The 24,898-nt window shown below is 37.2% G+C and overlaps 1 protein-coding gene across 3 annotated transcripts in view; it reads left to right on the top strand.

The window, feature by feature from the left end:
* The first annotated feature begins 8,679 nt into the window (after positions 1 to 8,679).
* Positions 8,680 to 24,898, top strand: part of rnpc3 (RNA-binding region (RNP1, RRM) containing 3) — a 30,133-nt gene continuing 13,914 nt past the window's right edge. For all 3 annotated transcript variants that reach the window (XM_038304238.1, XM_038304236.1, XM_038304237.1), the window contains exons 1-10: positions 8,680 to 8,781; positions 14,615 to 14,789; positions 14,867 to 14,914; positions 15,019 to 15,128; positions 15,230 to 15,313; positions 19,108 to 19,219; positions 19,808 to 19,876; positions 23,190 to 23,332; positions 23,463 to 23,588; positions 23,953 to 24,098. In XM_038304238.1, coding sequence (XP_038160166.1) covers positions 14,637 to 14,789; positions 14,867 to 14,914; positions 15,019 to 15,128; positions 15,230 to 15,313; positions 19,108 to 19,219; positions 19,808 to 19,876; positions 23,190 to 23,332; positions 23,463 to 23,588; positions 23,953 to 24,098 — 991 coding nt within the window. In that variant the 5' untranslated portion in view covers positions 8,680 to 8,781; positions 14,615 to 14,636. The remainder of the gene's footprint in view (positions 8,782 to 14,614; positions 14,790 to 14,866; positions 14,915 to 15,018; positions 15,129 to 15,229; positions 15,314 to 19,107; positions 19,220 to 19,807; positions 19,877 to 23,189; positions 23,333 to 23,462; positions 23,589 to 23,952; positions 24,099 to 24,898) is intronic.

Raw genomic sequence — 24,898 nt, 5'->3', positions numbered from 1 at the left:
GAACAATAAGTATCTAATATTACTATGAAATACATGGCCAATATTCACATATCCTTCTAATTGCCAGTTTCTAGGGGGTTGACCAGGTGGCGTACAAAGTTATGAATGTATTACTTTATGTATTTATTAATTTTTATGTATATTTGTATATATATATATATATATATATATATATATATATATATATATATATATATATATATATATATATATATATATATATATATATATATATATATATATATATATATATATATATATATATATATATATATATATATATATATACAGTATATATATGCCACATCTATCACTACTGCCTTCTTGTGCTGTTTGTCGATCAACACGATGTCTGGGTGATGGCTAACCAACCAGACATCGTGTTGATCGACAAACAGCACAAGAAGGCAGTAGTGATAGATGTGGCAATCCCAAGCGACAGCAACATCAAGAAGAAAGAACACGAGAAGCTTGAGAAATACCAAGGGCTGAAAGAGGAGCTAGAAAAGATGTGGAAAGTAAGAGCAGCAGTGGTGCCAGTGGTAATTGGAGCACTGGGGGCTGTGACCCCCAAACTGGGAGAGTGGCTACAGCAGATTCCAGGTAAAACATCAGAGGTCTCTGTCCAGAAGAGCGCAGTCCTAGGAACAGCTAAGATACTGCGCAGAACCCTCAAACTCCCAGGCCTCTGGTAGAGGACCCGAGCTTGAGGATGACACATACCACCCCACGAGGGGTGAGAAAACAGTTTTTTTTTTGTTTTTATATATATAAAAATATAGGTGAGCTTTTCCAGTTCTTTGCTCCCCATCTCTGATGCTTCCCCCCACCTGCTCTCTACAGATAGAGAAATTTATGACATAAAAAAAACGTAGAAGATTTCTAAGACATACTGAAGTAGGGCATCAGGATGGGCATATTTGGGGCACTGGAGGTGCCTTTTGGGGCTTGGCTTCCAATGCTCCTGCCCACTTGTGGCTGGCTGTCATGGCTCTATGGCAGGTGGAATACCATACCCAGATGCACCTGAACTTGTGGTGTGGGTCTGCCTGACTGCCTTCCCTTACTCTAGACGTGAATATATAAGAAGGTGACAAAAACGTTGCCTTGTTATATTTTATTGTGGACCTGTTTGCATTTAATTCTTTCTCTGCCCTCTTATCTCGAGGTGACATTTCTCAAATTTGACCTCCATCAAAGACATCCGTCTATAGTTTGCTGCTGCGTTTGATCATTGTAAAATATCACCTGTCATGTAAATAAACCTAACTATATGGATAAAAGGAAACAAATCTTCAAAGAAGCATAGGAACAGACTAATGTAGCTTTGACTTAAAACCAGCTCCGGCATTAGGTTTGAGGAGATAATAAAACTCTCCTGGTGTCATTTTTAAGTTGATCTTTTGTCGTGAACTTAAAGTGCACGTCTGGTTTGATTGTAAACCTACCTATCAACCAACAAGATGAACTCTGCCATTTCCTCAAGATCACATGTTATCAAATGCTTCTTGTAAAATGCTAATCAAACAAAGATGGCTGCCAGTCATGTCATTTGCGTCTTTGTAGCTTCTGATCACCTGGAGTGGTTAGTGGTTAGTTTAGAGCCTGCAGTCTACACAGCACCATTATTACAACACTTGTAAACAGAACGGGCATCTCAACTATAACTCCTTGTTAAGAACTGTTTAGCTATAGGTACAAAACATACATTAAAATCCAGTGCAGCAAAGTTTTGAGTTCAATGTAAAGTGAGTGTCCACATGTGACAGGGCCCACACAGAATATGTCCAAAAAAGAGTTTTCTTATAGAAGCAAGCAACATTTTGGGTGCATATGTTATCCATTTGAGTATTGTTTTTTTTTTTTTTTTTTAGTTGTAAGAGGTCTGAGATCAGAATATATAGACAGCATGTCTGGTCAGCTGTGGTTGACTGAAAGATGATTCCTGGTTTAAACATTTTGGATCCACAAACAGATTAATTGTTAAGATTTAGTGATTCATTTTTAAATGATCAAGCATTCGAAAGTGTCTGATTAAAGTTTTTAACCCTTTAGAGGGCAAGTTTCCTTTTTTGATCACTTGCATTCCCCTTATAAATGGAGTCCCCCCGTCCCTCAGTGACGTCTACAATAGAAGCACAAGATCTATATCCAGCCATTAAGCAAAGATACTGCTACATGGCTGCACATCTTATTTTGGCATTTGAACAATTAGATGAGCCCTTGAATGATATTTTACCTACTGTAAAGGGTTAGGGTTAGTTAGTTAGTTAAAAAAAAAGGTAACAAGTCGAGAAAAAAAAAGGTAAAAAGCTAATTGAAAAGTTAAAAAGTAAAGTTAAAAAGTTAATAAGCCTAATTAACAATTATATTTAGGTTTATAAACTAAAAAATTTAAGTGTCAATATAAGCAGTAATGCCTCTAAGGTTATGTTGTACCAAAAAAAAAAGAAGTGTTTATTCATGAATTTCTTATAGAAGCACATTTGTTATTTGTCTTAATGTATTCGGGCAAGTTGGCGTTTTTTGTTATTACACTGACATTCATTTTTTTCATCAAAATATTCATATTTTTTTTATTTTACAAAGGTAATAAATTTTTGACCTGGATTTCAATAACACTATTGGCATAAAATTTGGATTTTTAAAAATATTTCACTGAGTGTCCTATTAAGGGTTAAGACTGTGATAAGTAGGCCTGTCTGTGATGGATAAGTTAGCAGATAAGGTTTAAATGGCTGAGATGTTGTGTTTTGTCCTGGGTTTATTTGACCTGTTCGTTGATAATGCTAAATAATAACACAGATTAAGTGATTTAAGTCTTTCAGACAGGGTAATTCAATGAAAGACCAAAACAATGTGAATTCCTAACAATAAAATGAAAAACAATTATAAAACACTTCTAATTCAGGAAAAATTGTATAACAAAAATGTTTTAGTCATGAAAATCTTGTATTTATAAGATATGGCCAGGAGATTTTTTTTGTGTCTACAGTAAGAAGGTCTAACTATACCATCATGCTGAATACTTTTCATCCGTAGGGACCATGTTGAAGTTTTGTAGGACCATTGATAACTGAGGAAACTTTAAATTCTTTATTACCACTGAAGAGGGTAAGGATACAAGAAAATAAGTAACTAATAAGTGATGATGTCAATGATGATGAGGAGGAGATGGTGGAATTCTGGGAGAGCAAGGATTGACAGCAGAAATAGCACTGGCAGTGACTGCAATACAAACATGGAGAGTCACAGTAATGATAGTTTTTTAATGGAGTGGATGTATGAGGTGGAGGGTTTTTCTTTGCAATCTTTACCAGAGACAGGGGAAATGGGGTGGGGGGAGAGGAATATGCCGCAGAAGAGGGCAGCAACCCTGAGCTATACCACTTTGAGCCTCTAGTTGTAGAGACTAACAAGGCCACTGGTGGGGCCGAGCCTCGCATTGCATCCGACCATAAAATAAGGAAAGATTCTTAGTGGTATACTGGTGTGAGCATTTTAAATGATAGGTTATATGTAGATTGGATTAAACTGTAAAAATCTAATCTCCTTTATGTATCATTTCCAGATGGTTGTGGTCAGAATTTCTACAGTTTTAAGATGTTCCTGGGACTCGATCTTAGGGTGAAAAAGCCTTTTCTGTTCGTGCTTAAGACAACTGCAGTCTCACTGTAAAGGTGGCCAGTTATTGAGGATTTTCAATTTGAATTTAATTCAAATTTGCTTTAAATCCATCTCAGCATAAACATCTTTTTTAATATTCCGTTATTCTCTTGTACTCACTCTTCTTAGAGCTTTTGACTCTTATATCATTTTTTCTTTATCTAATAATTGCATTTTCATGTCCAATATGCCACTTTTAAGTTTTTTTTTGTTTAAATGTATTGACATGCTCAGCACTTGAGACGATTTAAGTGTGTAAAGTGCTTTATAAATAATTACTGATTTATTCTTAACCTGTATTTCTTTCAAAGTACGAATAAGTTATTTGGTAGAAAAACTTTGGTCATTCATAAACTAACCTAATGTTTCAGTGCATATCTCTTCCAGCACAATGGTGGCTCCAATTTACTCCAACTGTATGTTTTTCTAAGCAGTTTTTTTAAGGTGGGCCAATGAAAATCCATGCCCTTCCAGCACAGAGGAGCCCCCATTCATTCCCTGCATTATGAAAGAGTCTATTTACAGATCAGGAAAGCTGGATATGACATGAGTTTACTGTCTTATTGGGGTATGCAGTCAGTGAGCAAAACACTGTTTTAGTACTCAGTAAAATTGCCCTATAAACTCTAGAAGGTAGTTGAGATGTTCCACCAGCTTCTCTTTTTAGTTTACTAGAATAAGTCCTGACAAAACTGCCGTTTACCTTCAGTCCATTTGAAACTGACTTGGAAATGTTCTTTCAGATGTTGTTCATTTAAACACCAGTTCATTCCCAAACCTTAAAATATTTTTACTTATATACATATTTTACTTTTCCTCCTGACCCGAACACTGCAAAAACTATTTCTATCTACTATATCTATCTAAATAAGTAAACATTTCTTAAATTAAATGTATTTACTCCTAATTTGAGTAGGTAAATAAGATGATTTGCCCCCAGAATGGGTATTTTTACTCTTAAAAAAGATAATTCTTCTTATTTAAAGTGAAAATTGTCTTGTTCCGTTATCAAACTGTCTCACTTACCTGCTTAATTAAAGAAAATAAATAATTAATTTTAAGAAAAATGTTACAAAAAATAAATTAAAATTTTTTGTTCTGCAGCTTCTCCCTTTTCCCCTCAAATATAAAAGCTGTAAATGTCCTTTTTATAGTTAAAAAAATGTCTGCTTCCTTACTGCTTTCTTTTAGAATCTGTTAAATTTCTGGTTGTCTGTACTCCCCCTTCTGTTTGTTCAGATGACCCTTAGCAACCTCCCCTCTAGCCAAAAACCTTGTAGTCATCAAATGACCTAAAGAGACATCCAGTTGTTTTTAGGTTTCACCCATAGAAGGCTGTTGCTCTTCTAATATGTAGCTTAGTTGACCATAAAATTTATGCAAAGCTATAGGAAGATGTTTGACTTTTCTATGCTTCGATGCAACTCACAGTTTAGCATTACAGTAGTGACACCAAAGTGCCAATAGTTTTTAGTTAATGGCATGCTTTAGCTCATGATGTTTCTTGTTGTTCCTGAACATGAATTTGAAACTACTTTTCCTTTTACAGATTCGCCTTAATGGATTATCCTAAAAGCTAAAAATAAGATATTCAGAATGTTCCTCTTAACATGCTTACTAAGGGTTTTTAACCAAAGAAATCATGATCACAAAGGAGTTAATAATAGGATTGGTGTCTGAACATACAGGTTAAATAAATTTTATATAGACCACTTTAGTCTTTGAAAGGGTTGGTTACAACTATACTAATAAAACTTTTGATTCTAGGATTTTATTTACAAAAAACATGTCTCTGGCGTTATGACTTTACTCCCTTTTATTTAATTATTTTAAGAGCCTTTTCACCCTTTAAAAGAACATATGCCTCTATGAAGACCCAATAACTTCCTGTTAAAAGTCATAATTGGTCCACGGTCCTTATGTTTGACATTTGTGATAAAGGTGAATGTTTATTTAGCGGAATAAATTAGGTGAATTTATTTATTTATGTTGACAAACAGGTGGTGTAGAATAAGCAGTTAAAACCTAAAATAACATGGAATGAAATCACTGCAATAATTGGTTCATTTAAACCCCTGACAGCAAATATTAGTGTCTCCAGATAAGAGATTAATGGCAAATGTCACACTTAGTGGCAGCTTTACTCTTTATAATGTCATGTTGACAGAAGCTGGGGCTTTACTTGAGAAGTATGATAAGGATAGCTTGTCTGTGTTAATAGTAATTCATCACTCTTTTTTAAACAAATTAGATTGGAAATATGTTTTAAGTACAAAAAGACATTCAATTGGTTGAAGGTGTTCTCCATTCTGTGATACATCATGTTTATTATAAAGTGTTAATGATTTGCGGATAAAAAGTTCACTTTCTTGCACCCAGCTAGTTTTCCAGAGAGCACCGCTCTCTCGATTAGACCGATGGTTTGGAAGCAAGGAGGAGGGCCGTGTGTCCACCGTTCCTCCCATCACCTGTGAAATTTCAGAGCCAAGCTACGGTGAAAGGGGGCTTTGTGTCGCCCTGCCGAGGAATGCCCTCACATTGCTCGTCAAAGAAAAGGCTTCATCTGGGCTGGAATTTGGAGGCATCTTGAGAACTGTAAGGGTGTTTTTCCTCAGGGGGAGGGGAGAGGATGAAGAAATTCGTGATTTTTGGGTGGACCAGAAAATCACAGCTCTTCTATCACTATTAGTTTAAATTTTTTATAATATTAGATTACCTGTCATATAATGCCAAAAGGTGGTCAGTTTCTATCAGATTTTAGAGATTAATTTGAATAAAATGTGGGAGGAATTATTAACCCTTTATAGAGCACTCAGTGAGCCAATAGTGTTACTGGAATCCAGGACAAGACTGTATTACCTTTACCTACTTACATAAAAAAAAATGGATATTTTATGAATGAATGTTAATGTAATAACAAGAAATCCCAACTTGCCCGAATATATTAGGAAAAATAACAAAGTCCTTCTATAAGAAAGTCATGAAAAACACTCAGAGAGTAAAAGAAACCATTTTTTTTTTTGGTACAACATAACCTTAGTGGCATTAATGCTGATCCTGGCACATTTTTTAGTTTATAAATCTATATATACTTATTAACTAGGTTTTTAAACTTTTCAATTAGCTTTTTACCTTTTTTTTCTTGACTTGTTAACTTTTTTTTAACTTAATTTACAGTAGCTAATATATCATTCAAAGGGCTTATCTAATTGGTCAAATGCCAAAATAAGATGTACAGCCATGTAGCAGCATCTTTGTTTAATGGCTGGATATAGACAGAGATGGGAAGTAACGAAGTACAAATACTTCGTTACTGTACTCAAGTAGATTTTTCAGATATTTTACTTTACTTTACCTCTTATTTTTATGGCGACTTTTTACTTCTACTCCTTACATTTTTACACAAATATCTGTACATTCTACTCCTTACATTTTAAAAAATTGGCTCGTTACTTTAGTTTTGAATCATTTCAATGGAGTTACCGTTATTATTTTTCACGTCATCAACACCAAATTCAATCTAATTGGATGGGAATCTACGTTGCATTTGACGCACCACTACAAGATGAATCGACAGATTAGGTGGTATTCATTTGCGGCAAATCATTGCAGCTTGGTGGCGGTGGCGTTAGCATAGTAGTATGGACGACGAGATAATTGAAAATGAACACAACGGAGATCTAGTCCTATTGGCAGACATCCATTTAAAATGTAGGCAACGGCATGAAAAAAGTGGTTTCTACTTTTACTTTTATACTTTAAGTAAATTTACAAGCCGGTACTTTGTTACTTTTACTTGAGTAAAGAAGTTTAATCAGTACTTCCACTTTTACCAGAGTATTTTTTAACACAAGTATCTGTACTTTTACTCAAGTACGGAAAGTGAGTACTTTTGCCATCTCTGGATATAGATCTTGTGCTTCTAGACTTCACTGAGGGAAGGGGGGGACTCCATTTGTAAGGGGTATGCAAGTGATCAGAACTGGTAACTTGTCCTATAAATGGTGAAATATTGATGAAATAGATCACTTTAGTCACCTTGAGACATTTATCATTTACATTACAGTTAAATTCATGTTTCAACACATGTTGCAAGATGCTGCTGGTGTTTCAACATGGTTAGGGTGACATCTGCTGGGGGAAATTATGTGACATGTTAGTTTCATGTAGAAACAAGACATTGGACATAAAAAATGTACTGTTTGAAAGTAATCCAAATATGTGACTCATGTGGATGTGATCCATTTCACAGTCCTCCACTGCACTTATTTCTGTATTCTGTTATGTAATAAACCCCAGCAGGGAGCTGAGGCAGGAAATTATCAAGCACTTACAGGAAAGTATGTGGTAACATACAAAAAACATTGATAGGTAGGTGGTAGGATTTGGAGGCACAGATATCATTCTTTCTAATGAATTAACTGTTATATTATAGGCACTGTAGTGGGTAGAAGTGGGCTGTTATGCACTAAATCTTTACTTGCCTTTTTGGCATCTAGTCGAAGAGAATAGTGCAGAGCGAGGACGGTTTAGTGATTTTTTGTTTTTGTTTTTTGTTTTAAGTGAAGAGGTTTGGATCTGATGCTGGTTTTCTCCATGTTGGAAAAATGGGTCACTATGCAAAATAAATTACTAAAGAAACTGCATCACAACAGGAGAAGAATCAAGATGGTAGAAGAGGCAAAAAAGATTTATGCACACAATAAAATCTTCATAAAGATATGCAAGGGTAGACTTGAGGCAGACCCAATCAAAGGAGGGATATCTGAAATGAAAAGCAGGTTTCCAACAGACACTGTCCTTAACTTTTCAGGGATGAAACTGTTTTAGGAATTTCCCTAAAGCTGTAAAAATAACCAACCATTGAATGTTGTCCCAGGGAGATTTTTGAATGTTAAACATGCTGCTTGCTAAATATATCAGAAACACAAATTACATTAAAAATACAATATTTTTTAACCTGTTGTTTTTCTTCAACCAGTGAACCGTGAGTTATACAAGTACCGTTTCCAGCCTGAAGGGGGCAGTGGTGCTCTAGAACAGTACATCGGCTGACCCAAAGAAAGAGAAGAAGATTTACCCGGAAGCCTGGTTATTTACAGAGAACTTCTGGAGGCAAGTATGAAATCTTCTCAACCAAAATGAAATGACTTCATATTACTAAAGCTCAGAATTAAACTAGTTTCAGTTATTGTTATAACGGTGCTCTGTTATTCGATAAACTTCTAAAATCGGTTTATACATGTGGTTTAAATTCATAAGTAGCAACATTAGCAATAACTTAACTCTACCTGATCAGAGTTATAATATAGAGAAATTGCTGTTTTCAACCTTATATTGTTTGTTAACAGCTTAAAGCTTCGTTTTCAAGGTTCCCGAAACACTAAGCTACTTAGGACGGGTTTTTTTTTCTGTTCGGCTTCGTTTATTATGTGGTGCCTCGAGACGTCGCCGTTTTTCTCGATGATTCGTATCCAAGATTACGCTCCACGTAAAGTGTGAAGAGGGGGTGATTCTTCTAATCTAAACCGAAGTTTTTATTTAGCATCCCTAGCTCACACACTCGCTGGCCATTGAGCTTTAGCTTCCATTAGTGAGGACTGTAATGTAGTGGTTGCCTACAGAAAGCATTAAGGGACACATCACTGGCAATTCCTGGAGGATGGAGATTGACTCTTTAAATTGTTGTCCTTACAGACCAAAAGACACACAGAGCTAACAGAAATCTATTTTCAACAGCTGTTTATTCGTGCAATTTGAAATTTGACCTAAAATGGGAAACAAAAGGATCCTAACTAAATTAACATCTTTGTTGGATAATGTCTCCCATCACATGCATGAAGCCGCTGCAGAACTGCAGAGCTCCTTCAGTGACAGACTGCTGCACCCTAAATGCACCAGGGAGCGATATCACAGATCCCTCCTCCCAGCAGGTGTTAGACTTTATAACCACCACTGTTCCCAACAACCTCAATAAGTTGGTATCTTTCTGCTGATTTTGCACAGTTTCTACCTTAGTCAGTCGAATAACATGCTGCTGCTTTTGCACATCTCTGATGCTGCTGTTATTTTACAATATCCACTTCTGTTAAAATGTCCATAGCTGTATATTGGTTATTGATTCTGCAGGTTCAATGTTTTATATTGTTAAAACTCTTTACAGTACAGTATTTTATTTGTCTATTTTTGTTTCTCTTCACTATTATGTAATTCTTATACACTTTTCTAAGCTCTACATTTGCGTGACTGTTTTTTTATAATCTTTTTGCTACTTTAAACACCAGAATTTCCCAATTGTCAACAATAAAGGGGTTCTGTATTCTATTCTATTATACTCTATTCTAAAACTAACTTTATTTGTCATCAACAACATATTGCTACTAAACTATAGCCTGATAAACCAGACTAAATGGGAGATGAAAGATGCAATTTAGTCTGGCCCCGATGAATCAGACATCGGAAGATTGTTGATGAGAACAACCCATTGTTTTTCAAACCATGTCTGTGCCTATTGGCCAACACTCTGACCAATGAGCACAACTGACTGAAGTAGGAAGCACGACAGAAAGCTGGTGGGGGAGTGTAAACAAACAGCCTGACGGTAAGACGGTGAATACGTCCTTCTTAAAAATGAATGAGCGTAGAGCTTCTTCCTGCTCACGTTTCAACGAAAACCCCTAGTCTAATCCTTCCAAAACTGATTCCAAAGCTGAGTCAAACGAGAACTGTTCAATAGTTGTTGCCATCTTCCTTTTGTGCTTTCTTCAGCGTCATGCAGCTTTGTCATCGTGCCCTCGAAACCCCGCCCGCTTTGCATCCAAAAACTTAAAAACACATCTCTGCGTTGTGATTGGCCAGCCAGTTCTAGGGCCAGGGGCATTGTTCGAGGTTAGACTCACTCGCTGGAGGCCGCTGGCGGGTGGGGCTAGTTTACTAGGCTAACTAAACTAATCTTCATGCACTGATAGGCAATGGTTTAACATTTAGTTTTTGTTAATATAATTTAGATATATGCTGCCATCTGGGATTGAATTATCCAAATGGGTACGAGCCTCCTATCAATAATTACTGTATGGGTGATTATCTTCAAACTGGAAACAAGTAGTTTAACCCCAACTGGAGCAATGAGTTTATCATTTCTTCTACTAATATAAAAGCCTCAGAAAAACCCACTCAAAAATTCAACACCAGTATAAGAATTTCAGAAACTATGGTTTTAAAAAAATAACTTTTTTTTGGAGTTATAAGCCCAACAGACGAAATGCTAATTTTACTGGGTGATCATGTCGCCCTCCTCATATTTTTCACTCTTTCAGTTTCCATGTCATTGCTTACTTTATGTTTTCGTGATTGACTGTCACATGTTCAGAAAACAAACACCTCAACCTGAAAGACTATGTTCACAAATGATTACAATAAATGTGCAAAAAAAACAACAACTACTAACTAGCTTTTAAAGCACAATCTATAGATCCCCAATTAATCCTGAAAAATTAGGATTCCCCTCCATGTCTCAGTCTTACCCCCCTGATCTTGTCCTGATTATCGCTGTTACACTTAAAAATATATAAATAAAAGCCCAGTTTAGGGATTAGTGATTAATTGATAAAACAAATTAGTCACATTTTCTTTAAAGATTACATTTTTGGAAGATCATTCTTGGATATATATTAGGAACTGATAAAGTAGCTTGCTGTGTAACAGCAAATGTCACAAACGTTTTGTTTATTTACATTTATTATACAAGCCTCAAGTTTCATTGCCCCTGAATTAAAGTCACCTCCCAGAGGGGATAATTGAAAGAGGGTTAGGGAGCAGCAACCATTGACAACACTAGTAATATTTCAACCAAACATTTATCTTAGCAAGGATCGGTTTATTCAAAACCAATCTTATCAAATCACACATCCCATAATGTCACAGGACGGCTTCCTTTCTGTGATGAAAAGCTTCCACTCTCCTCTTATTTAAAGCTTGCGTTTAGCTTTTCTACCGTGACTTACTTTAAGCTGTGCAGCCGTTGCTTGATAAGCATGCTTCCTGCATAGTCTGAACGCTATAATCTGTTTCTCCTTCATCGGGTGCTGAAGGCTCGGAACATCTGCGTCCGGATTGGTGACAAATGCCTTAACCATAGACTGCAGCATATATCGAAACATCGGAAATGTCTTCAGATGTCATACCACCCTTATTGGATAAAATTATACTGTGATATATATTGATATTGAATTATTGTCCTGTCCATACATTAAGACATGCTAAAGTGACATTTTTCTATTTAACATGATAACAGACATAAAAAGCAAAGTATAATCAGATGTTTTTTAGTTGCTTAACAACTCTCTTATTACCACATCATAAATGACAGGAATCGGCATGTTTGTTTCAATGCTCAAAAGAAAACATTATTACAGATTAACACCCAGATAGTGAAAGTAGAAGTTGTATTTGAAAGTTGCAGAATCACTTCATCATACACATTGGGGTTGACAATATTACAGCCTGAAAATCTAAATAGTGTGGATTAGGTGAGGGAGTCTTTTCTTTGTCCTTCTTATACCCAACAAAAGTGTTGTTCTTTCTGGCACGTTCTCTTGCACCTCATTAAGACGATTAAATCCAGAGAAACGCTGTGATGGAAAACCTTTATGCTTTCAAACCCCTAAGGTTTTTCTTTTTAAACCTGGTATCTCCTTAGCTTTTAAAACAGCTGGAATTCTTTGAAATCCTTTTCGCTCCATAGTCCGTGACTAGAAGCAAGATTCTCTTAAAAATGGATGATTTCATCATCACTGAACATGCTTTAGATTAATGGATTAAAGTCTGAGAGTATGATTACTCTCTGCACTGCATCTTTACTTGTCATGCAGCCTTTTATCATTAATGACTGTAGAAGTTCATTTCATTCCTTTTAAGCAGTCATCTTTACATGCTTCTTTTGGATCACACCAAACAAACTTTCCAGGAAGAAATAAAAACAAAAAAAAGATAAGTGAATAAATATAAAATAGATATGAATGTGTGTGTATGTGTATATGCTGAATATTATTATATAGATTTAATCACCTTTTTTAAAATACTTAGTTCATAAATAGAAAGCAACAACTTAGAAACCAATTTATGTGCTGTTTTTTTTTTTGTTTTGTTATCGTTCTGTGCAAAATTAAAGTCCCACAAAAAGAAGTATTTACTCCTTACAGGTTTCTTTTTTTCTCTCTTGCATTTTTTTAAACCTAATGTTTCAGGTGATCAATTCAATGTTTATGTTTGACTTTGTGTACTTATTATGTTTATCAATGAAGTTTTTAGGTATTTAGGGACAAAAAGCATTTTGTGATTCTTGATGCTTGTTTCTGGTCATAGATTAGCAGATATATACCAGATTGCTTTGCAAGGAGAGCTCTCGCAAAGCAATCCGGTATATATCTGCTCATCTAGTGACCATGGATGATCACTACTTTTGAAGGTCCACTGTGGGAAATTTCAAGTCTGCTACTTGTTCATCCACTAGACGTTCGGACACTAATCTAAAATAGTGTAACCGATATATAGTGCCCTCTATAGTTGTTAGGGTAGACATTCAGACAAAGCCACAGATCCCTGCATGATAGTAGAAGTAAGAACTTACAGTAAAGTCAGCAACAAGAGATTCTTGACAAGAAAATTTTTGGTCATGGAAAAAAAAACAGTCATGAAAAAAAAAAACGAAACCCTGGAGTAAAACATCTAGATGCTTCTGCTTATTGTAAAGGAAATGTCAGGTTGGGTTGAGGTTTTGAGGACCCAAATGCAGAGAGGAGTAGGCACGGGTGAGTTTGGATGGTTTAAAGAAAGTCCGAGGGAAACAGGCAAAAATACAAAATCCAAAAATACTGAAAACCAAACAAAACCAATAAACTTCATGCAAAAATACTTTAGGGAAGCAAGAGACTAGGAAGCAACAAAACATCTGCATCACACAAGAAACCAGCACTGAATGAAGGCTCTGGTGCTTTTTTAAGCCCAGCACTATGATTATAAAGATTACTTTCACCTGTGTAGGCTACCCAAGTTCTCCACAAAGATCCTCTATAGTAGAGATGCACAACTCGCACTAACACACACTCAGGAACCCTGACAGGACAACCATAATTAAATCACAATATTGGTTAGAAATAATCTGTTTTTATTTTTGGCAGACTCTATTTTAACCATTTTATAGACCTCTAGTCATTAATAGATTTAGCATCTGATGTTTGCCACGGATGTCCAATTGGTCTAGTTTAGTTAATCTATGTTAGTTAAATCATGAGTGTTGACCTGAAATGATGGAAACTGCAATGTTTCTGGCGTTGTTGATGTGCTCTTAGAGTAATTTTATAGCAATTAAGGCTCAATGCTGTAACCTTGTTTCCTACAAAGCAACAAAATTAACTCTCTACATTTAACCCATCCCTTTGGGGAGCAGTGGGCTGCCATTGTGCGACGCTCAGGGAACAGTGTGGGGTTAAGGGTCTTTGCTCAGGGACCCACAGTGGCAGGCTGTGGGAGTGGGGATCCAAGCACAATGCCCAAACCACTAGGCCACCACTCCTCTCATTTGCTTGAATCCCAAAAATTTTAAAAAGAAGCATGCTTTAAGTTATAAGATGTCTTAGTGTACTTCATGTAGTCAGAAAAGCTCTGTTTATTTTATTTCTTGCTCTGGCAGTAAACAGCTAATGGGCAGTTACCTCTTTATGGAGGGACAGGGTGGTTTACATAGTTTTCTTATTTATGTTGTCTTCATTTGGTGTGAATAAGGTAAATGTAACAAAATGGACAAAAACAGACCTCATGGTGTGTGATCAGTCATTGCTTCTTGTGTCTGTCAATATATTTGAATTGGAGTAGGAGTTTAGTTAAAAACTAAAGCAGCTGTGAGGTTTTAAGGGTCTGTGAGGAGTAATGTTTTTGTTTTTTCTACCAGCTGCCTTCTGGCTCACAAAGCAATGGGGGAAAACGAAGACTTGGCCAAAACGAGCTGTAGCAGGACGCTGCTGGTCCGCCACTTACCAGCCGAGCTCCAACAGGATGAGAAGGAGGACCTCCTCAAATATTTTGGCGCCGAATCAGTTAGAGTTTTTTCAAACCGGGGACGTTTGGTAGGTTTTTAATTTTGGCCGTTGTAAATTTAGCCTTTATGCCCGATTGAATCATCCTTTTTTTCCCCTCTTCACAGAAACATGCAGCCTTCGCGACATTTAAAACTGAAAAGATGGCAGCAAAGGTGAGGTTTTTTTGTGACCTTTATAAAACGACTCCATCCTGCACGTTGTCTTCAGTGAACCTGTATAGGTGTCGGTATACACTCTCCCTCTTTATCTCTCATAGGCTCTCAGCCGGCTCCATCAGTTACAGATCCTGGATAGAACCCTTGTTGTGGAGTTTGCAAAGGGCCAAGACAATATAACAGTTTTAAAAGACCCCCCAGTGTCCGATGGGTATGTTTTTCTAGTTAGCTAATAAATGTCGAACTCACCCAGGTAGGGGGAGATGATCACTTCTTATGTTTTGCTTTTAAACTTTTCTCTTTCCCTCACAGTCATGTCAAAGAAAAACAGAAGACACAGGAGAGCAAACAGCCAAACATCCCTCTCATAGAGACGGGTGTTTCTCCTAGCCTCGGGTAAGAATGACTGGATGACCTAAGGATCATTTAGTTGGAGAGGCCTCTTTACCTGAAGCACATAACCCCCCCAAAAATAGCCTCAGACCTTTCCATGTGCACGCACGACACATGTTCCTTAACAGTTGTCAAGGTGTCGTGAGTTTGCTGTGCAGAACCTGCCTGTAGGCGAGCTGACAGTGAACCTGGAAGAGAATCTGAGAGGTGTATTTGGGAGCTGTCAGGCGCCTTGTGTCCAATTAAATAGCCGGGCTGCCACTGAGCTCCTGACAGGCAGCCTGTCCTGCCAGTTGACAGGGCCAGGTGCTCTCTGATGGGCTCACCATGTTAGCAACAGCAGACTCTTCCTCTCGAGCAACTTTTATCTTAAACCTAATAACTTTTTTTTCTTGTTAGTAACCTTGGTGGTGTTGAAGAAATTTTTGCTGAAGTGATTTGGTGGTTGTTTCACAGAGCTGCTTCCTTTGCACAAAAAAGAAAGAAAAAGAGTAGAAGCACCTTTTATGAAAGAATGTTTAAATTTGTAAATAACAGCAGATAAAATGTAAACTTTGTTTAAACCCTTTGATAGATAAAGGGTTTAAAATATACCATTGGAGATTTAGAAAGAAACTGCTAGTGGCTTATATTAGAAGCTTTACAACTAGAATTAGAAGAAGTCCTGTTTTCCTGATGAGTGAGCTATACCTTACTGTTGCCGCGTTGCTCTGACAATAACACTCTTTTCTGTATTAGCAATCAAATAGAAATGAAAATTTAGACTTATTTAACATTTATTATATAAATGTGTCATTTTTATTTTGTAAATGGAGAAGGAATAAAGCAATACTGGCTTCGGATATTAGCCCCATAAAATCAGCAGAACATATCTGGGATTGGTTGGACTATTGTTAAAGGAAAATACCGGTCAACAAGGAATGATCAATGGGTCATTATTAATACCCAAAACTAATGCGTTCGCGATGATTTATTGAAACTAGCGTTAATCAGTAAAAAAATAAAAACAATATTTTTTGATGCGATCACTGAGTCTTGTACCGGCCATTTTTGCCTAAATATAATAACACCTCACTCCTGACATCTTCCGGCAGTGACATCATGGTGCGGTAAGCCTAGCACCATTCTCCCTGCTTTACAAGCAAAATCAATAGGAACTACTAGACACATCTGCAATCAACAACAATTATTTAAGATTTCGAGAGGACTTCACCACTGAAATTCGTGAGAACAATAGTTAAACTAACAATGCCCACGTGCATGGCAGTTGGATGCTGTAATACATCGGGTAAAAGTAAAAACAAAATGAATTTTCGCTTCAAATTCATGATTCTCTACGGAAGGGTTCATCGTTGGATTGCCAACTTGAAGAGGGAGGGTTTGCTATCGAACTTTAGGCTTCGCCACTCTCGGCTTCGCATAGTGCACTTGTCCTCACCATCATGGATACTAGCGCGTTGTGATAAACACCAGATACAGTACTGGGACTTGCTCAACAGCCGATACCCCACTGTGACGTCACAAACCGGTAAGTGGCAGTAGTGTTCTTTGACAAACATGGATGTCTCCGGTAGAGAACATCCAAATGAAATCACTCTTAATTTGAAAACAAAGTATGCAATAATTCCATACTTAAAGTACTTCCAGAAGTTTGTATTCTGAATATGACCACACTTTTCCTTTAACACACTAGGGGGAAAAAACCTATGATGATGTATCTCTTCTCTGCCCATTGGTCAGTTCGGTTTGTCAAACCAACCTTCTGCACTGCAAAAAATAGAAATCTCAATAAGTTATTTTTTCTTAAAATAAGTGTGTTTTTCCTTGATTTGAGGAGGTAAGTAAGACACTTTGCCAATGGAACAAGACAATTTCCTTTTAAAATAAGAAAAAACAATTTTATCTTCTTATTTCAAGTAAATATTATCTAACTATCTTATTTTAAGAGTGAAAATACTCATTCCATTGGCAAATCATCTTATTTACCTGCTCAAATTAAGGCTAAATATACTTAATTTAAGCAATTTTTTACTTATTTCTGGATTGTTTTTGCAGTGTAATCCTTCAAAAACGTCCCTATAATCACTCAATAGCGTGATGTCGCCTCACAGGGCTTTGTTGGTAGGGAAGAACTCTGTACCTCGATACCCACACCTAAACAAGTATGACTTCGGCTGTCAAAATAACACCTTTTCAAAGCGTTAACTCTAGGTCCCTCAACAGACAGGTGCAAATAAGCAGGCACCATTTCTGCAACCAATGTCTCATTTTGACAACTGACATTGTGACGACCTGTTACATTTGAAAAATCTCCTTCAGTGGACTGAACTTATTGGTTCTTTGAAGTTCCGGATATTTTAACACAGCATATCATCTTGTACTTGTGTTCCTTCTTCTTCATTCTCCATCCTTGTGAAGACCAATATGGTTCGATGTTGCAGAGATCTGGTGACTGACAGCTTGTTTTCTATAGATATCAGCGGTGACATTTCCATCTCTCTAATGTACACCAGGCTATCCATAAAAGACAGCCTTTTATTCTCTGGCATACCACCTCATAAACTTGATGTTGTTTACTGAGTTCATATGTTCAGTCATGGCTTCCACTTCTTTTAGCTTGGATTTTGACCTGCGGTAGTCTGATGTGTTGAGGAGCACCGTCTGCTGCTAAAATGGCGATGATTCGGTCTTTGCTGAGGGAACATAGCGCCTTTCCTTTCCTAGAATATGAGGTCAGAAAGAGGATTACATGTTGAGGTGCACAAATGAATCGACCTGATATCAGGTCAGGTCAGATTGGCTCAGATCTGAGACTGGCAGGTTCTACTGCCGACGTAATGCTGTTTTTCATGAATTAGAATAGAATAGAGTAGAATAGAATTCAACTTTATTGTCATTACACTGTCACAAATACAAAGCAATGAAATGTAACTAGCATCTATCCAGAAGTGCTATACAGGATTATTTACATGTGCACAGAAACTATGTATGTATGGACTATAAATGGAATATATAAACAGAGTAATTGTAAGACGCTATAAAATAAATAAATATTGGAAGCCAAATACAGATTATACAGGCAGTTATGATATAGATTATATATGTATTAGCAGGGTTATAACAAAGGATAAATAATGACAGATAATAGCAGATAAAAGATTTACAGATTATATACAGCTATAGTTGAGAAGTACGTGTAAGTGGTGTTGGATCCATATGTTGTTGTGTTGGGGTGTGTGTAAGTCTTAATTTAAGATGTTTAAAAACGACCCTCATTTTTTGTTTGCAAACCTACAACAGACAGCAGACCTCTCTTTTATGTGTTAAGAAAACAACTAGTTTCTGTCTCATTTAAAGTATGGTGTCGTATTTATGGATGCGATGCAGTAATCAGGGTTTTACTGATTTATGCAGATTTCTGTTTCACCTTAATCTGACCCGTTGCTTTTAATTTTTTATTAAGGACGTAAATATTTATACTTATTTATTGAAGACGTGTTTTATTCAGCTCTTAAAAGTAGCAAACATTGCTGCAGTTCTTGGAGAGAAGTAGTTTTGAGTGTAAAGGAAAATGATGGTGCTGCTTTCCCATCATTGGTTCCTTAGTATTACTAACTCAGTGATTACACATGTAGAGATCTTGATGGGCCCCAAAAGGTGTTTACAGATCAATAAAAACACAAAAGGAATGAGATTTTTTTTAACCTTCTGATCACCAGTTTTATTCGATCCCGGATTGGTGGATAATTCATGATGTTTGACGTTAACATTCCCTCCTCTCTCTTTGATTCCTTCAGGATGAAATTTCATTCAAATCCCACGCTGAAATATTTATACCCGCCGCCCTCCAACAGCATCCTCACAAATATAACACATGCCCTCATCGCTGTGCCAAAGTTTTATGTCCAAGTGAGTAAACACTGCTTCTCCTGTTTTCTCTTATCTTTCATCCAACACCTTGATATGCAAATGTCGAGAGGCTCGCTGCCTGCATCTGTCTGCTTCCAACCATGTGTTTTATTCATTTTATTTTACTTTTTAGGGAGTGGGGGGATTTGTTTAAAAAATTTGACTATAACATGGAATCTATTCTTCAGATTTCTGAGCACCATCCAAGCTCTTAAAGATCAAACAGCAAACATTTGCCTTTTATATCCCAATTGAGGGAGCGAGTATTAATAATAAACCATAAGTGGGAAGCATGAGTTATGGGTTTAACATTTCCCTGGGAGCAGAGCTGCTTCTTGCTTTGACATCTAGGTGGTGCTAGTGTGCTGCCGAGTTGCTCAGCTGAGCCTCAGGTATCTCTCTCCGGCTTCAATCCCACCTTGATCCCCGTATTTGTATGCAGAAGTCGGCCAATCTGTTTTACATACGGATCCAGCGTTACAGGCTGCCTGTTTGGGAGCAGCAGCGTGTTTATACAACCAAGACTGTGTTATGATTCCTCACACATGACTCTTCCTGTTCTAATGCATTTGCCTTGTATTGAAACAGGTGCTCCATCTGATGAACAAGATGAATTTACCGTGTCCGTTTGGTCCCGTCACAGCAAGACCGCCCATGGTAAGATTCTGGACTCGGTTTGTAAATGCACAAACCTTAGAGATACTTCTACTGGATGTTAAAAAGAAACTAATTCAGCCTCTTAAACTAAAATGATTGTTTTAGTTTAAGAAAATAGATTATGGGCAATCAGATTTGGTGGAGATTTATATTTTTGACCATACATCTTCATGTCAAGGTCTGGACTTTGGGCCACTGTAACACATGAATCTGCTGTTATAAACCATGAGCTTTTAGCTCTGGTTGTGTATTCAGGAAGGTGAAAGCTTTCCTTGACTTTAGCAGCTTCTAACAGGATACCTTCTGAGATTTTCCTTGTTGTTTTTCTTCATTCATCTGCTCTGACCAGCTTCCCTGCCTCTGCTGCTAAAAAATAACCCCCTCCCCTTCCTCTGTCTCCCCCCATCCAGTATGATTCTGGCATAGCTATGTTCAACTATGTGGATGGTTGGTTCAGGCTGTTGTGCAGCAATGTTTACTGCACAACAGCCAAAAAAATGTTTGTTTGGCTCATTGCAGCTCCCCCAGTGCTGCCCTGAACCTCTTGTTTGATTATTTGGTTCATGCATGACCAGGCTGTCACTTAAGGTGCACAAAGAGTCCAGTTGTATTCATAATGGACAGTAATCTTTAAGATGTCAGACACTTGCTGTTGTATTAGACAGCTGTTAAAGTCTTAACTTTGTTTGTTTTTAGGGTTAAAATCCCAACCAGTACATTTCTGCTTAAATGCAGCTTCTGCTTATCATGTATTCAAAGTTCTCTTTAGGTACTTTCTGAATCTCCTCCCAAAACCAAAAAAAAAAAAAAACATTTTAGTTAAGTGGTTTCTATAATTTTTTTTTTTTTTATAAACTTAATTATTTACAATACAGAACAATACAAAACTGCATTGTGTAGATATCACAAAACAAAACCAATTGCCAGGGGGAGCATTAACAGAAAACAAAAGTATACCGGTAATAAGAAATGACAAAGTAATCTTGTTTAAAGAAAAACAGTACCAAAGGTGACAAAAATACCAGATGTACTGAAGAGGATTAGGGCCACTGAAAAAAAAAAAAAAAGTTAACTGATTTTTAAATTTTATTTCAGTTTAACATGGGAAAAAAGTCAGAATTCTGACTTTTTTCTCAGGATTCTGAGATTAAAGTCAGTCTTCTGACTTTAATAAAAGAATTCTGACTTTAATCTCAGAATTCTGACAATAAAAAAAGTCAGAATTCTGACTTAAATCTCATGGGAAAAAAATCTGACTTTTTTCCCATACTATACTGAAATAAAATTTAAAAAATCAGTTAACTTTTTTTTTTGTTTCCAGTGGCCCTAATCATCTTCCGTACAGATGCCACAGTGAATCAACACAATAAATTATCTAAAATTCCAATTTGATTGCAAGCCAATAAAGTTGTTTTTGCTTTTTTATTTGTTGAAGGTCGAATTGTAAAAATATAATGTTTAAATTCAATAAAAAAAACTGAAAGTCAGTTTTTTTTCTCAAAAATTGGCATTTATGAAGATGAAATTTAGCCTTCATAATTAATAAATTGATAAGAAAACTCTTTGCATTCATTCTTTCATTTTGTTGAAAACCAAACAGGACATTTACTCAATATAACTGAAATCCTATTGATATTTTTGACACAATAAAAGTACAAAAGTTTTGCCAAAATACTTTGGAATGATGACAAAACCAGAACAGATGATTTAAAGTCTTTTTTTCACAAATGATTCCCATCTTTAACGAGGTCACCTCTGAGCTCAAATCACAAGCTAAGATTTTCGACATATCTCGGAACTGTGAGCTTTCAACAATAAGGCCAGCTCTGTGGGACAAAAGGGAGGTGATGTGCAGCATTGATATCAGGAGTTTCTCCTTGCTAATCCCCTTTCAGGAAAGGGACTTTCAGTGAAAAACTCAGAGCCTTTATCTGGAAATACAAAATGAGTTAACAATTTGTTCTGTAGCTTGTGGCACTAATTCCTACCAGTGTTTTAACCTTTTATGATTCATTACAACCACCTCTGTTTACATAAAAGCAGTGCTGGAACAGATTGTGGTTCCATACCCTTGTGAGCATCAGTTGAACAGTATCATACTTCAGACTGTGTGTTGCTGCAAAAATGATGACAATCAACACCAACTGCAATAATGGAAATGCAAGCCAGTGTAAACAAAGCCCTGACAAAACGAGGATGAGAAGCACAACGTTACCTGGGATTTTTAATAATTTAACTTTATTGACCTCACATTGGAGAAATTTACCTCTGCATTTAACCCATCCCCTTGGGGAGCAGCGGCTGCCATATTGGGGCGCCCGGGGAGCAGTGTGGGGCTAAGGGTCTTTGCTCAGGGACCCAGAGTGGCAGTCTAACCACTAGGCCACCACTCCCCTGAGCAGAAATGTGCCATTTCACCTGATCAGCAAACATTAAGGCAAAGAAAATGAGGCAAAAAAGTTCCTGCATCAAGTCAGTCAAGTTATTTCAGAGCTGGAATGAACAAATCAACAACAGAGGAAGGATAATATAGGATATAGAAGGATAATAGGATAATGGGACACAGTCAGCTTGGCTGTGAGTGAAAGTGTGTCCGATGCAAAAGCAGGTGATTGAATATAGAACATTAAGAAGGAGGCGAAAATCTCAAGCATGTTTTATCACATATAAAATCAGGCTCTGTATTAATATATAACGACGAACAGAAGATTTGTTTGTTAGCTTTGTACGGATGAAAAACCGGGTGTTCCACCCCCTTTGGTTAAGCATATTCCCCTCTTACGTCATTAAGCCTTTTATTAGATTTTTCGGGATAGCTGAAATTAGAATTCCCGCTCTGCCTTCCTGGTGCAAAATCAGTGCGAGGGGTAATCGCTCAACATAAGTGCCAGCTGTGTCAGAACCACCTAAGAAAAGAAAAAAAAAGTGGGTAAACCTGTAAACATGGAGCAGCTGACACAGCCTCCAGACTTAAACCCCATCGAGCTGGTTTGGGATGAACTGGAGAGAAGAGTGAAAACATGAAGAGAAACTTCTGCAACAGATTTGGGAAAAACATTCTGAAGATTGTTTGATATTTATTGTTAAAAAATGTTGTTAGCTGTTATATCATCAAAAAAAGCATAATAGTAAAACATTTTTAATGCATGATTCATTCATTGTAATGTCATTTTGGACCACAGAACTTGAACATATAAATCTGAATCTGCCAGGTCCTATAAAAATCCTCTGTCTCTTTGTTTTTCTCCTCCTGATAAACCAGACCTGCTGCTGTTTGAGTTGAAGCTAATCCATACACCTTTTTTTGTTGCAGTTCGAGCTCTTGCCCCCCGCCCCACCCTTTCCCATGCCTCCCCCTTTCCCCCCCGACTATCCACCTTTACCAGAGGAGCAGTTGGAGCTGGCCAGTGAGGAAGAGTCAGAATATGAGAGTGAGGATGATGAGGATAAAGAGAGGTGAGGATCGTATCATCTTGAACTAAGTCAGACTCGTTGGTTTAGACATTTCATTTGCCTTAGATGAAGAAGGCTTGTTTTGTTTTCCCGGTTGGTCAATTCTTTCCCTTGTGCTTGTTTTATTTGTGAGGATTGTACGTTTGATGGGGCTGGTCAACCAAGCATGCAAGAGACCCTTGAGAGCGAAAACGGCTTCAAAAAGAAAGAAGCCAAAGATCAAGGATCTGCTCTACATTCCCAAACCAGACTCTCAGAGGTACACAGAAAGCACTCAGGCGTGTCACAATCCTCCAACAAGATTTATCCGGATACTTCATTCATAGCTCGGTTAAAGCCGAGGCCAAAAATCTCCAGACAATCAGTCTTTCTCCTAAAGACGGCCCCCGGTGTGGCTCAGCCACTTCTCCTTGCTCCATATTTTCACACACCTGCACATTCCTTCCCTGGAGAGCAGAGCACAGAGTTTGTTTCCAGACTATAAATACATCTCCTGGCCACATGTTTGTCTGACTGCAGAACATCTCAGATTAAGCAAAACAAAAACAAAAAAATTACAAAGCAACCATACATCATCCAGCTTTGCTGCGTGCTCAGTTTTTTTTTTTCTCTGTGGCCCTCAGTGCTCCGGTGCTGCAGCCCTCCGATGTGTTTGAGAACCCCAACCCTGCAGGGCCGAAAAAAATCGAGTTCCACATTTCAGTGCCAGAGGTGGCAGCTGTTGTGGAGGGAGGCGGGTCGGGCCAGCCTGATACTGCTGGTGGCCAAGGTAAGGCTCTTTTTCTTATGTTTTAAACAAAACTTAATTGTGGTCAGAATTGAATAAAAAAACAGTGATTGTGACCCAGGGGAGAGGTTTGTATTCAGTATCCAGACAGATCGAGTTTACTTCAATAACTCCCATGGATAAAATCAAGGGATTCACTACATTAAAAGATCTGCAGCTTCAGGTTGGGATTCCTTGTGTTCAACCTGAAATGAGACTGGTGAATTATTTATAGTAGAAATGGGTGCAGCTCCGAAGAACAAACAGAGCATAACAGAAGGAGGCGGATGTTGGTTAAAGGTACAGTGTCTTTGAAAAACTCAAAACTTTCAGATTACAACCAAACTTCAGGTTAAAGGAAGTTCTTGTTTATTTGAGCCTTTTCATATATAAAAAACAAAAATCTCAATAAAGAAAAAATATATTTTTTGATCCACCTAATGAAATCCAGTGTTGCATAAGTGAGTAATTTTGGCCAGCATACAAAACATTGAATAGCAACAAGCTAAAATTGCACATCACCATTGTGGAACCTTGTGATGGCAACACCATGCAGTTGGCTGTTGTTTTGTTTTTTTTCCTTTCTCTGTAACAATACGAAAACGAATCAGAGGATTGGAGCTAAATACAGGTCAGTCCTTAAGAAAACCGAAATGACGTAAATGAGAACTTGTGGCAAGACTTGAATGCAACTGTTAATAGACGCAGGTAAAGGCATACACCCAAATATCTATCCATCTATTTTCCGTCACGCAAATGTTACTAGTGCCTTTCTCCAGCTGTCAGTGGGCCGGTCTATCGCA

This window comes from Cyprinodon tularosa, unplaced genomic scaffold (genome assembly GCF_016077235.1).
Source record: "Cyprinodon tularosa strain WSP-4 unplaced genomic scaffold, ASM1607723v1 ctg53, whole genome shotgun sequence".
Taxonomy (NCBI): Eukaryota; Metazoa; Chordata; class Actinopteri; order Cyprinodontiformes; family Cyprinodontidae; genus Cyprinodon; species Cyprinodon tularosa.
This window is presented reverse-complemented; position numbering and strand designations above follow the sequence as displayed.